The sequence below is a fragment of the Mobula hypostoma genome, chromosome 23 (assembly GCF_963921235.1).
Source record: "Mobula hypostoma chromosome 23, sMobHyp1.1, whole genome shotgun sequence".
Lineage (NCBI taxonomy): Eukaryota > Metazoa > Chordata > Chondrichthyes > Myliobatiformes > Myliobatidae > Mobula > Mobula hypostoma.
The window spans coordinates 20,366,714-20,383,098 of NC_086119.1; the positions used below are offsets into that span (position 1 = coordinate 20,366,714).

At 43.2% G+C, this 16,385-nt stretch overlaps 1 protein-coding gene across 1 annotated transcript in view; it reads left to right on the forward strand.

Annotated features, from left to right (window-relative positions):
• tp53i13 (tumor protein p53 inducible protein 13) overlaps positions 1-16,162 on the forward strand; it is a 41,149-nt gene extending 24,987 nt beyond the window's left edge. The window contains exons 8-9 of the mRNA XM_063031905.1: positions 4,770-5,901; positions 14,325-16,162. Coding sequence (XP_062887975.1) covers positions 4,770-5,901; positions 14,325-14,437 — 1,245 coding nt within the window. The 3' untranslated portion in view covers positions 14,438-16,162. The remainder of the gene's footprint in view (positions 1-4,769; positions 5,902-14,324) is intronic.
• Positions 16,163-16,385: the final 223 nt, after the last annotated feature.

Sequence of the window (16,385 nt, forward strand, 5' to 3'; positions counted from 1 at the left end):
TAAGTCCGATATAGCTTTCAAAGTCACCGGTGATTCAGTCGGGGGGAGATCCGTACCTTTCGGTTTAACCGGAGGTTTACCATCCTTGCCGTCTTTCCCGTTCTTAGACATAGCAGATCTAAGTTCCATCCAGTTGTCGGAGAATTCAGTTTAATTCAAAGTATTGTAAGAATTGATGCCTTGATGGTTAATTAAAGTATAGCTGACCATAGAGAAAAAAACTCGAGGTAATGGAGCGAGTCAAGAACGCGACTTCACTCCATGAGCGCTACCGGAAGTCCCCTACTGGTTCTTTTCTCTGCACTATTTATTTTGTAATGTGTAGTAGTTTTATGTCTTGGCACTGTACTTCTGCAAAACAACACGTCTCACGCCATTTGAATCGGTGCTCATGAACTTGATTCTGAGCATTACCAGGTCAGGGCTGAAGCTGGATTCCTGGAGCCACGTGGGATGAGGTGTTGTACTGCTCCTGCTGGCCCTGAATTCAGCCCAGCTTGGGAACTGAGTCTTAGAAGCGAGTGACGGCCAAGCCCCATTGTCAGCTTTCACTTCTCCCAAACGTACAGTTCATTTGGAGTTTTCACCATTCTTTGGCCTGTAAACAAGATGTTTCCTGTGGAAATTAGATTCATAGATGCTGCTCCCTAACTTGATGAATCTCTGGAAAGTCATGGTGGTTACTCTCACTATAGTAGCACTTGGCTATGTAGAACAGATCCCAGGTCTGTACTGTATAACCAAGGCAACAATTAGCTACAGATCCTTGTAGAAAATGGGAGGAAAAAGGCTTGCATTACCTGTCCACAGAATGACCAGCAGTCCACATTGCCTTGATTAGTAGTAACATCTGCTCATAAAAAGCAGTGTAATAATGGCAACTTGGCTAATGTTGTCCAATGACGAGCTACGAGTCACCCCACTTTATAGGGCAGGGGGAAGTGTTCAGAATCACCAGTAATGTCACCAGCATAAGTTGTGAAATTTGTTGTTTTGTAGCAGCAGGACATAATAGAAAACTATAGACTACAGATATATTTAAACACTGTACTGTGCAAAAGTCTTGGGCAGGCTAGATTTTTTAATGGTTTCTGATGGTATGGGACTATATCTAGAGAGACAGAAGTAACTGAGATGGCAAAAGTGCAGAAGAACTGTGGCAAGTTCTCCAATCAGCTGATTTTGATTTTTAATTTTTTTTCTGAAAAACAGCCTACATGACAGTGTAACACACATCAAAGTTGCTGGTGAACGCAGCAGGCCAAGCAGCATCTGTAGGAAGTTCCCTGGCCCCCACCGCTTTATTTTCAACTATGGATGTCCAGTCCTTATATACTTCCATCCCCCATCAGGAAGGTCTCAAAGCTCTACGCTCCTTTTTGGATTCCAGACCTAATCAGTTCCCCTCTACCACCACTCTGCTCCGTCTAGCGGAATTAGTCCTTACTCTTAATAATTTCTCCTTTGGCTCCTCCCACTTCCTCCAAACTAAACGTGTAGCTATGGGCACCCGTATGGGTCCTAGCTATGCCTGCCTTTTTGTTGGGTTTGTGGAACAATCTATGTTCCGTGCCTATTCTGGTATCTGTCCCCCACTTTTCCTTCGCTACATCGACAACCGCATTGGCGCTGCTTCCTGCACGCATGCAGAACTCGTTGACTTTATTAACTTTGCCTCCAACTTTCACCCTGCCCTCAAGTTTACCTGGTCCATTTACGACACCTCCCTCCCCTTCCTAGATCTTTCTGTCTCTGTCTCTGGAGACAGCTTATCCACTGATGTCTACTATAAGCCTACTGACTCTCACAGCTATCTGGACTATTCCTCTTCTCACCCTGTCTCTTGCAAAAACGCCATCCCCTTCTCGCAATTCCTCCGTCTCTGCCGCATCTGCTCTCAGGATGAGGCTTTTCATTCTAGGACGAGGGAGATGTCTTCCTTTTTTAAAGAAAGAGGCTTCCCTTCCTCCACTATCAACTCTGCTCTTAAACGCATCTCCCCCATTTCACGTACATCTGCTCTCACTCCATCCTCCTGCCACCCCACTAGGGATAGGGTTCCCCTGGTCCTCACCTACCACCCCACCAGCCTCCGGGTCCAACATATTATTCTCCGTAACTTCCGCCACCTCCAACGGGATCCCACCACTAAGCACATCTTTCCCTCCCCCCCCCTCTGCATTCCGCAGGGATCGCTCCCTACACAACTCCCTTGTCCATTCGTCCCCCCCATCCCTCCCCACTGATCTCCCTCCTGGCACTTATCCATGTAAGTGGAACAAGTGCTACACATGCCCTTACACTTCCTCCCTTACCACCATTCAGGGCCCCAGACAGTCCTTCCAGGTGAGGCGACACTTCACCTGTGAGTCGACTGGGGTGATATACTGCGTCTGGTGCTCCCGATGTGGCCTTTTATATATTGGTGAGACCCGACGCAGACTGGGAGATCATTTTGCTGAACACCTACGCTCTGTCCGCCAGAGAAAGCAGGATCTTCCAGTGACCACACATTTTAATTCCACATCCCATTTCCATTCTGACATGTCTATCCACGGCCTCCTCTACTGTAAAGATGAAGCCACACTCAGGTTGGAGGAACAACACCTTATATTCCGTCTGGGTAGCCTCCAACCTGAAGGCATGAACATCGACTTCTCTAACTTCCGCTAGGCCCCACCTTCCCCTCGTACCCCATCTGTTACTTATTTTTATACACAGATTCTTTCTCTCACTCTCCTTTTTCTCCCTCTGTCCCTCGGAATATACCTCTTGCCCATCCTCTGGGTCCCCCCCCGTCTTTCTTCCCGGACCTCCTGTCCCATGATCCTCTGGTATCCCCTTTTGCCTATCACCTGTCCAGCTCTTGGCTCCATCCCTCCCCCTCCTGTCTTCTCCTATCATTTTGGATCTCCCCCTCCCCCTCCAACTTTCAAATCCCTTACTCACTCTTCCTTCAGTTAGTCCTGACGAAGGGTCTCGGCCTGAAACGTCGACAGCACCTCTTCCTACAGATGCTGCCTGGCCTGCTGCGTTCACCAGCAACTTTGATGTGTTTTGCTTGAATTTCCAGCATCTGCAGAATTCCTGTTGTTTACATGACAGTGTACCTAAGAGAAATTTAGATTATGAGAACACTCAGTCCTCTTTTATTGTCATTTAGAAATGCATACATACATTAAGAAATGATACAATGTTTCTCCGGATTGATATCACAAAAAACAGGATAAACCAAAGACAAACACTGACAGAACCACATAATTATAACATATAGTTACAGCAGTGCAAAGCAATACCATAGCTTGATGAAGAACAAACCATGGGCACGGTAAATAAAGTCTCAAAAGTCCGCGAGTCGATTGACTCCCGAGTCCCCGATAGCAGGTGGCAAAAGGGAGAAACTCCCTGCCATAAACCTCCAGGCACTGTCAACTTGCCGATACCTTGGAAGCAGCCGACCACAGCCGACACTGAGTCCATCCGTCCGAAAACTTCAAGCTTCCGACCAGCCTCTCCAATACAGCCTCCTGAGTGCCATCCTCTGCCGAGCACCTTCGACCTCACCCCGGCTACTGAAACAAGCAAAGCCGTATAAGATCCTAAAGGGATTGGACAGGCTAGATGCGGGAAGATTGTTCCCGATGTTGGGGAGTTCCAGAATGAGGGGTCACAGTTTGAGGATAGAGGGGAAGCCTTTTGGGACCGGGATTAGGAAAAACTTCTTCACACAGAGAGTGGTGAATCTGTGGAATTCTCTGCCACAGCAAACTGTTGAGGCCAGTTCATTGGCTATGTTTAAGAGGGAGTTAGATATGGCCCTTGTGGCTACAGGGGTCAGGGGGTATGGAGGGAAGGCTGGGTTCTGAGTTGGATGATCAGCCATGATCATAATAAATGGCGGTGCAGGCTCGAAGGGCCGAATGGCCTACTCCTGCACCTATTTTCTATGTTTCTATGATTTCGGGGCCCTCTGCTCCGGAAATTCTGGTTAACACACAGTAGCAGCGGCAGCGAAGTGGGCATTTCAGAAGTTTTCCAGATATTCCTCCGTACTCTCACATCCGTCTCCATCAAATCAGAATTGTGCACGGTCCCCTACGTGACAGGTAACAGACATCACCATCGAAGTGACCGCGCACGCTGCCATCTTCCCCTCCTCCTCCAAAATTGATGCAGTTTGGGAGTTGATGCAAAGGGTGGTCACACCAAATATTGATTTGATTTAGTTTTTTTTTACTGTTTACTGCTCTTTATAGTAAACTTTCTGATATTTGGAAACTTTTCACTTAGTTATTTTTAAAAGTGTCTTTGCTTTAGATTTTATTTTTACATGTGCCTAAGCCTTCTGCACAGTAAGTTGTGCAAAAAGAGAGCTAAAAAAAATCTGAGGCAGTGTGCGTGGATGGATTTAAAAGTCTGATGGCAAAGGGGCAGAAGCTGTTGCTGAAACATTGAGCCTGTCTCCAGGCTTCTCTCCCTCCTCCATGATGGTAGCTATGAAAAGAGACCAGCTCCTGGGTGATGGGAATCCTTAATGAAGCATTTTTCATCGAGAAGTCCACTTAGCAATTTTCCATAACACAAAGCTGTATCATTTGCACGCGGATCAAGAATGGGAATTGGAGGGGGAAAAAAAAACAAATTCCCTGAGCAAACCTTATTCTGTATCGCAAACATTTGGGTGGTGATTTGTGAACTTTGTAAGGGTTACTCAAATGCCTGTATTTTAAAGTCATTTGAATAAGATCTTTGCATTTTTTCTTGGGTAGAAACTGCAACACTACTTCAGGAAGAGGGATCTTCAATCAACGTTATCAAAATGGGATAAAGTTAGAGATCGCATGATGAGACGTCAGTCTGCCAGGCATGTAATTTTGAGGAGGAGAAGGAAAAGAAGTCCCCAGGAATCTGCTCCAGTCAGTGAAAAGATCAAAGCTAAGACATATGTTGCAACAGTACCAACCAGCCAAGCAGTGGTAACAATTGCCAGGGATTTGGAGAACAACCTGGAGAGAGCTAGTGTAACTCAGAAGACAAAGGGAAGCTATGACATTGGAGAGAGACAGACCAGAATGGGAAATGAGTCCAAATTTGCTATGTCTATGTTAAAAGACTCCAGCCAGACCCATTCACGTGCTTTTCTGAGCAACCGTACGGCTGACCTTGTGAAAACGAGTAACTTGGCTGCTAAAGAGCCAGATTCTAAGCACAACCGTTCAGCGTCTTCATCGAAAGCTGATTGGACTCGTGATCAACAAGGAGAAACTGAGAAAGGTGAACAGATTATTGACAAAACCAACCAGCGGCTTGGGACCCCTGCCATGAAGGAGCAGGAGATGGGTAAAATAACTGAAACCATATCTGTTGGAGTCAACAGTAGGCTCAGTGGGAATCGAGGTCAAGTGAGTAAGAACGGGACCTCTGTTAGCGGACAAAGTATGAAACCTCTGCAGCTCCTACAGAATACACACATCTCTTCCAAAAATGACAGAGGGAAGGAAAATGGGGATTCTAATAAAAGTGCCACTGGAGAGGCAGTTAGTGAGGGAATACTGCAGAAAGGGGAGATGGGGGTAAATGTAACATTGACTATCCACAATGGCACAGCACCTGTGGAGTCTGGAAGCATTAAATGCAAATGTGATGGCGTGCTGCCAAATGCCCGGGTTGGCTCCAGAGGTGCAGATTCAAATGACTTGAAGGCAGCTGCTGAAGACAAGGTGAAATACGTGCCCACGCCGCGGACGGAGGAGGCGGCCTGGGCAGCTGCAGCCCTCACTTTCCTCTTTGTGTTCCTTACACTGGGAGTCTTGTACACGGGGCTGTACAAAAAGTTCGTGAAGAGCAACAGCCTGTATTGGGCACCGGTTCCGGCCGTCGAGGGGAAGGAAAATGTAGCAGGTGAACCTCTTTAATAGTTTTCCAGCCACAAGCTGCGAATGGTGAATTTGGAATGGGAGAGCAATTAAAAAAGCCAACTCCTGGAGATAATTGATTTGCAGCTTTTCCCATGGTGGTGTTGTGTGTGCATTTTGAATCATTGTCAGCTAGTGGTTGTCAGAGGGCACAGTAGATAGAACTGCTGCTACAATGAAGACTTCAGTCCCGATTATGTCTGTGTGGAGTTTGTACAATAGCCAGCCTTCAGTGCTGTCAGTCTTAATTCTGTTCCCCTTCCTCACAGCCTATGCTAGCCAATGTACAGAGTCTGCCAAGCTTTCAACCTAGGACTCTCCTTGGAAATGCTGTCCCTATTGTTTTTCCATCCTTGGAAACCCTTGCCATTTTCCAGACTTTTGTCCCTACTACTTCCACTACTATTAATGTTGCCCTCATTGACATCTCCATTTCCTGCAGTTCTGCCCTCACCCCTTTTTCAGTTGCTCTTGTCCTTCCCTACCACACCATGAGCCTCTGTATCCAGCACATTATTAGCTGTAACTTCTGCCCTCCACTCAGCTCCCTTATCCTTCTCCACTGATCTTTCTCCTGGCGCTTACCCTTGCAAGCGGCAAAAGTGCTACACCTGCCCACTTACCTCCTCCCTCGCCACAACCAGTCCTTCCAGGTGAGGTAACACTTCACCTGCGAGTCTGTTGGGGTTATCTACAGTATCCTGTGCTCTTGGTACAGCCTCCTCAACATTGGTGAGGCCCAACAGAGATTACGGAGACCCCCTTCATTAAACACCTTGCTTCCTCCTCCCATAAAAAAAGTGGGATTTCCCAGTGGCCACTCATTTCAATTTGACTTCTATTCTCATTCTGACACATTGGTCCATGATCTAAACTACTGCCATGATGAAGCCACTCTCAGGTTTGAGAAGCAACACCTCAGATCCCAGCTGAGCAGTCTCCATGATGACTTGAATGGCAATTTCTCTAACTTCTGGTAATTTTTCACTCCTTTTTTTCCCATTCCCTATTCTGGCTTTCCCCTTAACCCTTCTCACCTGCCAGTCATCTCCCTCTGGTACCCCTGTTGCTCCCCTTTCTCCCATGGTCTACTGTGCTCTGGTAGATTCCTTCTTTTTCAGCCCTTTACCTCTTCCACCTATCACCTCCCAGCTTCTTACTTCGTACCTCCCTCTCGCCCACCTTCTCTCACACCTGGTTTCACCTATCAGCTTGTGTTCTTTCCTCTTTTCTGCCTTATTCCTGGTTTTTCACTCCTTCCTTTCCAGTCCTGATGAGGGGTCTTGGCCTGAAAATGTCGTCTGGTGCCTGACCTGCTGAGTTCCTCCACCATTTTGTGTGTGACTCTGGCTGTCCAGCACCTTCAAAATCTGTTGTGTTTGTGTCTCTAACTTTGCAAATCATGGAATCTTAAATGAATGAGATACAAAAGTCCAACTACTTGTTGGGGAAAACTGTAGGCTGTACCTTGTATCCTCAAACCCAACATCTTTTCCAGGTTAATCTGGATTTTCACATTGGGGCAAGCATCTTATCCAGCTCAGCCAAATCCCAGCCCCCTTTTCAGAAGGCGCTTGATAAGGTGCCACACGTGAGGCTGCTTAACAAGATAAAATACTATGGCGTTACAGGAACAGTACTGGCATGGACAGTGGAATGGCTGACAGCGAGTGGGAATAAAAGAGGCCTTTTCTGGTTGGCTGCCGGTGATTTGTGGTGTTCCTCACGGGTCAGTACTGGGACCGCTGCTTTTCACCTTGTTCATCAGTGATTTAGATATTGGAATAGATGGCTCTCTGGAAAGTTTATGGATGATACGAAGATGTGTTGGGCGGACGGTAGTGCTGGGGAAACAATGTGATTGCAGCAGGACTTGGACAAATTGGAAGAATGGGCAAAAACAAAGTGGCAGATGGAATACAGTGTTGGGAAATGTATGATAATGCATTTGGGTAAAAGGAACAATAATGGGGACTATTATCTAAATGGGGAGAAGGTTCAAATGCCAGACTGACCAGTACCTATCTATACAAGTCTCATTTACCAGCAGTTGGTCCATGCTGTCTAACCCATTCAAGACTATGGTTGTTCAAATGCTCATCTAGTCACTTAAATATTGTGGGATTACTCACAGTGTTTTCCAAATTCTATCAGCCCCCAGGGTGGAATTTCCACAGAAGTTCCTCTAAACTGTTCTCAGAGGAAAACCCAGCCTATCCAGTCTTCGCTTAAATGAAATGCTGTGCCCCATGGTGAATCTCTCAAATCTCTCCAGCACCATCAAGTTCCGTTTATACTGCAGCAACCACAACTGTACCTCCAGCTGCAGTATTAAGTATAAAGTTGTCCATTACCTCCTTGCTTTGATATTCAAAGCAGGTATCCCTGTTTGCTGCCTTAACCACTTCAGCTACCTTTGCTGCCACCTCCAGCGCGCACTGGGCTTGTAAAGCCAAGTTCCCTCTATTTCTCACTATTTCCTCAGACCCAGGTAATTCATTGTGCTTTATTATTCTTCTTAAGTGCATGACCTCATAATTATTAGGATTAATTTCCACCTTCAGTTACTAATTAAATGTCATTCTTTAGCTGACACCATTCCTTTCACAACATTGATTTTGCTGTCTTTCTATTCATACCACCTATGAAAGTAAGAGACTGCTCATACTGGAGTCTGGAACCAAAGAACAAAACTGGAACAATGTGGCTGGTCAACTCGGTTTGCACCTCCTTGGCTGCATGAATGCTGCTTGACCGCCCCGGAGATCTTCCAGTTTTTTTTTCATACCTCATGCAAGCAGATGCGTGGAAATAACAGTGTTCAGCTACAAATCCCTGTAGCGCACCATAGGTTTCTTAATCATAAAAACACTCTTCCCACCCCTTCCTCCTCCCTTCCCAACACCGCTCTCTGCCTTCTATCACCAAACCAACTTTGGATCTAGTTTGCTAACATTCTGGATTTCTTGGGCTCTTAACTTCTGGTAAGGCTCCACCTGGGAGCCTAGTTTAAGCTGTTCCAGATGCTAATGGATGCAGTACTGCCCTCATCAGTACAGTTTGTCTGAAAAATCCAAACAAATTGATCAGACAAGATCTCCCACAACAGAAGTGTTTATGACCTATTGGTTAATCTCCACCGTTCCAGATGCAGGTTAGTCAGTCCCTTGGAATCTTTTCCCCCAAAAACCTGCTAACCTGTAATTACTTGTCTTCTCCTTGCTGCTGCTCTGAGTCCGTACTACAGCATTATACTACATGACAGCTCTTGAATAAAGGTATCACATTTACTGCCCTCTAGCCATCCGGCACCTCACCTGTGGCGTGAGCAGGTTTAAAAATCACAGTTGGAGCACCAGGAATATCCTCCCTTTCCTTCCATTGCTGCTTGGGATACATCTCATTAGGTTCTGGAACTTTCCCCTTTAGGGGCCTGCTAACACATCAAATACCTTCGTTTTGAACTTCTTAGAATTTTACCATCTCCTCTCTGAATTGAGAATCAGAATCAGGTTTATTATCACCAGCATGGGACTTGAAATTTGTTAACTTAGCAGCAGCAGTTCAATGCAATACATAATCTAGCAGAGAGAGAGAAAATAAAACAATAATAAAGTAAATCAATTATGTATATTGAATAGATTTTTTAAAAAGCATGCATAAACAGAAATACTGTATATTTAAAAAAACAAAGTGAGGTAGTGTCCAAAGGTTCAATGTCCATTTAGGAATGGGATGGCAGAGGGGAGGAAGCTGTTCCTGAATCGCTGAGTGTGTGCCTTCAGGCTTCTGTACCTCCTACCTGATGGTAACAGTGAGAAAAGGGCATGCCCTGGGTGCTGGAGGTCCTTAATAATGGACGCTGCCTTTCTGAGACACCGCTCCCTGAAGCTTTCCTGAGTGCTTTGTAGGCTAGTGCCCAAGATTGAGCTGACTAGATGTACAACCTTCTGCAGCTTCTTTCGGTCCTGTGCAGTAGCCCCTCCATACCAGACAGTGATGTAGCCTGCAGAATGCTCTCCATGGTACAACTATAGAAGTTTTTGAGTGTATTTGTTGGCATAGAAATATAGAAAACCTTCAGCACAATACAGGCCCTTCGGCCCACAAAGCTGTGCCGAACATGTCCTTACCTTAGAACTACCTGGGCTTACCCATGGCCCTCTATTTTTCTAAGCTCCATGTACCTATCCAGGAGTCCCTTAAAAGATCCTATCGTATCTGCCTCCACCACTGCCGCCGGCAGCCCATTCCACGCACTCACCACTCTCTGCGTAAACAAAAACTTACCTGACACCTCCTCTGTACCTACTTCCAAGCCAAATCTCTTCAAACTCCTAATAAAGTACATATACCGCTGTCTTGCCTTCTTTATAACTACATCGATATGTTCGGACCAGGTCTTGACACCCAGGAACTTGAAGCTGCTCACTCTCTCCACTTCTGATCCCTCTGAGTATTGGTATGTGTTCCTTTGTCTTACCCTTCCTGAAGTCCACAATCAGCTCTTTCATCTTATCGACGTTGAGTGCCAGGTTGTTGTGGCACCATTCCACTAGTTGGCATATCTCACTCCTGTACGCTCTGTCATCACCACCTGAGATTTGACCAACAATGGTTATATCGTCAGCGAACTTACAGATGTAGTTGAACTATGCCAAGCCTGACAGTCATGTGTATACAGAGAGTAGAGCAGTGGGCTAAGCACAGACCCCTGTGGTGCGCCAGTGTTGATCGTCAGCAAGGAGGATATTATTAATCTACAAGGTTATCTTTGTTAATGAGTACAGATGAGAAACCTGACCTGTGTCCTCTGGCTTCACACAGATTGCCACTTTGGTCCCGAAAGAGCCCTACTCTGGTCGTAAACATAAGATTCTGCAAATGCTGGAAATATGAGTAACACACACAAAACATGGAGGAGTTGAGCAGATCAGACAGCATCTGTGGAGGAGAATAAACAGTCAGTGTTTTGAGACATACCCTGTTGAAGACTTGGCTTGATATGTCAACTGTGTATTCCCCTCTTTAGATGCAGCCTGACTTGCTGAGTTCTCCCAGCATTTTGTGTGTGTTACTCTCTCTTATCGATCTCTCAGAGTCAGGTTTATTCACTGGCATGTGACGTGAAATTTGTTAGCAGTACATAATCCAGCAGAGAGAAAAAATAAATATACAAGTAAATCAATTACATATATTGAATAGATTATTTAAAAAATGTGCAAAAACAGAAATAACGGTGTATTTAAAAAAAGTGAAGTAGCGTCCAAAGCTTCAAAGTCCATTCAGGAATCGGATGGCAGAGGGGAAGAAGCTGTTCCTGAATCGCTGAGTGTGTGCCTTCAGGCTTCTGTATCTCCTACCTGATGGTAACAGTGTGAAAAGGGCATGTCCTAGGTGCTGGAGGTCTTTAATAATAGACGCTGCCTTTCTGAGACACAGCTCCCTAAAGATACAAAATGAAAAAGGATCTGTGCTTTCCCAGCATATATAACAAACTCTTCTTAGGCTTCCAGCCAGGTTCAGGTATCAATATAACCAATGTTTAGGGTGACCTTTGTCTTTACTAAGATTCTTTTTGTCTAGTTTTATTTCAATGATGGTATATATTGGCCAGATGGGATGCATGGTAGAAACACATATCAAGGAGTACAGAAGGTGTATCCGTTTGGGTTACCAGAGAAATCAGTGGTAGCAGAACACTGTATTCGCACTGGCCATAGGATTGACTTCAATGGCACAAAACTATTGTGCTGCACTAGTGGCTTTTGGGATCATCTGGTAAAGGAAGCCATTGAAATAAAACTAGAGGAAAAGAATTTTAACAAAGATGAAGGTCTTGCTCTAAGAAAAAACTGGAATTCGATTGAAAACAAGGTCGGAGAGTGGAAACCTGATTGGATGAGGACTAACCAATCAGGAGGGACCGACTACACGGGTTTAAATACCACTGGGCTAGACATGTCCCTAATGAAGACCGCAAAGTTTGTCATCAAAATGTCAGTTATAATCAATAACTGTACCTGGCTGGAAGCCTGAGAAGAGTTTATGGAAAATATCAAAGCATTTTGTTTATAATGTTGCTGGAATTTTGCCCAAATTTCTTTTTCTAAGCATCCTCTTCACTTCCCCTTTTTCAGTTCTCAGTACCTGCTATAAGCTTCTCATTTTCCTTTGTTCTGGCCCTGATTGTGTTGCTCGGATTTGCTGTCCAGGCATTTACACCATCCATTCGTTTGTTATGGGCCGTGTCATATGACGTGGGTGATCATGGTCTTTCCATGGCCATCATGTTGTTCTTGGCAAATTTTTCTACAGAAGTGGTTTGCTATTGCCTTCTTCTGGGCAGCATCCCCAGTATGACACCATTTTTCAAATAAAAATATTTATTTTTTCAAACAACTAATTTTGGCGTAAAGCAACCACTAAGGAAGAAACCAAATACAACAGAGAAAAGGGCAAATGGTGAATGTGTAAATTGCAGACTGCTTGAATCAAATAATCCAAAAACCCGTCATTGATCAGAAATGCTCACTGTTTCTCCCTAAAGGCTGCACAATCTCTTGGTTTTGCCCGGATGAGCACTGGGAAGAAACGGAATTGCAGATAAATAATCAGACATCTTGCGGCCAGTATTTCTGAGATTGCCGGGATATAATTGATTAAAAAGCACTCGAACTAAACTACAAAATACTTAAATTGATGTGAATCCTTGAGCTGGTTAGCGCGGTGAACAAAGCAGGAAGCGGCAAACCGTAATTTAGAGTCAGAAAGATGTGCCTTTCTCTGCCTCACAGCTGATGTGTCTGTCTCAAGTTTGCATCTTCTCCCTCTGATTATGTCGGTTTCTTGTGGCATCCCAAGGATGTGCAGGGTTGGGTAGGGAATAGGAGCAATCGAGTCTGGTCTGCTATTCAAGAAGATCATGGCTGATCTGGTCATAGACTCAGCTCCAACGATCCACCTTTTGCTCATAACCCTTAATTCCCTTGCTATTTCAAAAATCTTATCTAACTGTGTCTTAAATGTATTTAATATATATTGTGGGCATAGAATTCCAGATTCACTACTCTCTGGGAAAAGCAGTTTCTCTACATCTCCATCCTAAATTTACTCTCTCCTCTTCCCAGCTTTGGGCCCTGGTTCTAGTCTCATTTACTAGTAGAAATGAATTTCCTGCCTGTCTTATCCATCACTTACATAATTTTATGTTTCTATGAAATCACCTGTGATTATTCTGAATGCCAGCCACTATAGGCCCAGTCAACTCTTTCCTCATAAGCTAACCTCATCACCAGAATCAATCTGGTGCACCGCATCCAAAGACTGTATACCTTTCCTCACGCAGGAGACCAGAACTGCACAGTGTTCCACATACATTTGCAGAATAACCTCCCTGCTCTTAAATTCAATCCCTTTGGCAATGAAGGGCACCATTCCAACATTGCACCTGCAAACCAGTCTTTTGCAATTCATGCACAAGCACTCCCAAACTCATCTGCAGAGCAGCATGCTGCGATCAATCTCCATTTAAATAGTGATCTGATCTTCTGTTTGATCCTCGGTAGGTTAATTGGCCTTGTAAACTTTTGCTTGTGTAGGCGGGGTGACAGAATCTATGAAAGTTGATGAAACATAGGGAGAAAAGGTTGAAGAAAAAAAAATAGGAATGGGATTGGTTTCTGCTTGTTCTGGTGGGCTGAATTAGTCTCTTTCTGTGTTGCAAGGAAACACTTAAATGACAAGAACCTGTTGTGAATGTGGCAAGTCAGGATGTACAACCTGTAGATTTTATCTTTGACTACTGATCTTCCTTTTCAAACATCATCACATTATGCATAGTTTCTATTATTTTATAGTTAAGTACCCAAGCAATACATCAATATCAATACATAATCACTTGGTGTGTTGATATTAATGTAGACCAGAATTCTAGTTGCCTTGAGCTGTTTTTAGTCCAGTTAAATATCCAGCCAGATTTTGTTTGTCCTTTGCCAATTTTAGCCTTTCTGTTGCACTTCAAAATTCTATCCCTTTCCTCCCTTCTCACCTCCACCCAATAATATTTCACATATAGTTGCAAATGAACTGCGTCTGCCAGGTTCTTTACACCTATCATTGACCTGCACCTGATGCCTTGTTGGCATAATATCCAATACAAGTCTGAGGCACTTATTTTGTTTTTGCCAAATAATATGAAATTACTAAAGTCCATCTTTAATCAAAATGCTATTTCTTCATTCTTACTGCAGCAAGATTTGTTAAAGTGCTTTTTGAAAAATACGCATCACATCACCTTCTTTAAGAGTGAAACTAGTTGGTCATAACCTGAATTCAGTGAGTGCACAATACAGAATTAAAGATTTCAATATTTTGCATACACAAAAGTTAAACTATTATATCCTCTAGATATTATAAAGAGAAGAATCACCAGGCTCGGCAAGAAGAGGAAAAAAAGGCCTTTACACAAGAAGAAATCCGTTGCACCTTATGATGTCTTGCCAAGTGACAACAGTGACTGACTGTAACAAAGACGATGATTAGGCCTGGCATTCCGTTCCATGAAGTGACATAATTGCTCGGACAATGCTGTCACAAAGTAACCATGAACAACAGCAGAGAGGTGGAACCATTTTTGGGAAAACAAAATCGACAATCCTGGTGTGGACGGGAAGTGGAGAAGGCAGACATTAGAGACATCGAAATTATCTTGTGTTTGATACTTGGTTCAATTTAAATCATGCTTACTGTCAGGTTTATTTTGATGCACTCTACAATTGAGCTTTCATTTGTGCCTTTAGGACTGGAGAGAAATCTGAACTTCTTCATAATTTCTATATGTAGATTTTACAAGTTCTGAAATTTTTAATGGAGATATAAACCAAAGTTCGATGTGGTATACATCAAATTGCACTGTCAGGGTAATTTTGCAGTTTATTCCCTTGCATGGTTTAAATTATCCATAGTTGAGTTTTTAAAACATGAACATTTAGCGACATCATATGTGGCATTAAAATAGAGCTGTCATTTATTTGGTCTTTCTATGGGATCAGATGGGATAAGGTGTATAAATTGGTTTCTTTGCTGCAGACACAGTCATATCAGCAAGTTATTGCAGAATCAACTCTTGCTCAGCAAATGACAATCACCAGGATAAGGTTCCTCAGTTTAAATAATTCATTAGTAACACCTTTAGTTAGGAAAGCTATATAAAAGCAATCATTGATATTTATTATTTTTGTGAACTAGGGTTAGGCTTCAGGATTAAGTCAAACACACCAGCATTCTTATCCAGGCTTTCAGATGAAAGTGAATCTCCCAGATCCTTAATTTGTAGGTACAATTCTAACGGAAATTAAATCCTCTTTGCCTAAATTGCTACAAGTAACATAAGACTGTTGATCAGGAATTAATGATTTACATTGGTGATCAATTTCCCCTTATATCTGGGTATAATAAAGAAATCAGTTCAAAATCTTAATCTGATGTCAGATCCTCCCAAACATTTTCTGTTGGTCATCTTCAAGATAAAATGATTGAAAAAACTTGTAGGGTGCATGCAAGGATCAATGTCCCTACCATGTACAAGTGGTGCCTTCTAGTTAATGAGGATTACTCTGGCTGCAAACTAGGTTCTAGACTGAAATAGTTTTGAGTCTGTAAGTAAAACATATGTGAAATAAAAGCTGCAATGTAGCAGGAGAAATTTTACTGCAGGGCCATAGAATAAGATACAGACTAAAAGGGTAAAACATTTAATACAAAATATTTTTTATAATTCAAATGTAGTTAATAAAAATTGAAAATAGTGCTTCAGAACAAATTTAAATTATCAAATTTGCTTCAGCGTTGATCCAGTTTTGTCTGCACCCAACTTAGCTACCAGGTTTGAATGGTGGGTGGAGGCTTGAAACAAATTCTGCAGCAGTGAACTAAATAGGGAGGCAGAGGATGGGCAGAGAATGTGATTCTTCACTCAGATCTGTCTCGATATGGGCTTTATCACTAGGGAATTGTTAATGTTGAATGGGAAATAATTGCTAAATGGGAATAATAATTTGTAAAACTTGTGTAATTTCACATCAGAACTGATTGCTATTCTTAGTGAACAATGTGAATTTTTCATGGGGAAAATATTTGAATGTTTATGATAACTGATTTTGTATGTTCCTAAAAATTAAAATTTCTTGACTTATGTTCTTTCAAGTTGACAGATGCTAATTTTCTAAAATATACTCACACACTGATATACGTCTGTAGTATTACATTACTTGCTCAGTCTGTATTTTAAAATTTCCTTAGTTTTGCTGAATGGCTAAAGGAGTGGTGAAGAAATTTTCTGCTGGGGAGATTAGAAGAGGGAGCGGGTAGAACTGGATAGAAATGTTTATAAAGATAGCCCCATTGTGGGTGGATATTGATGGGATTGAGGAAACAGGACATTGCAGAACGTGTAACCCAACAACCGAC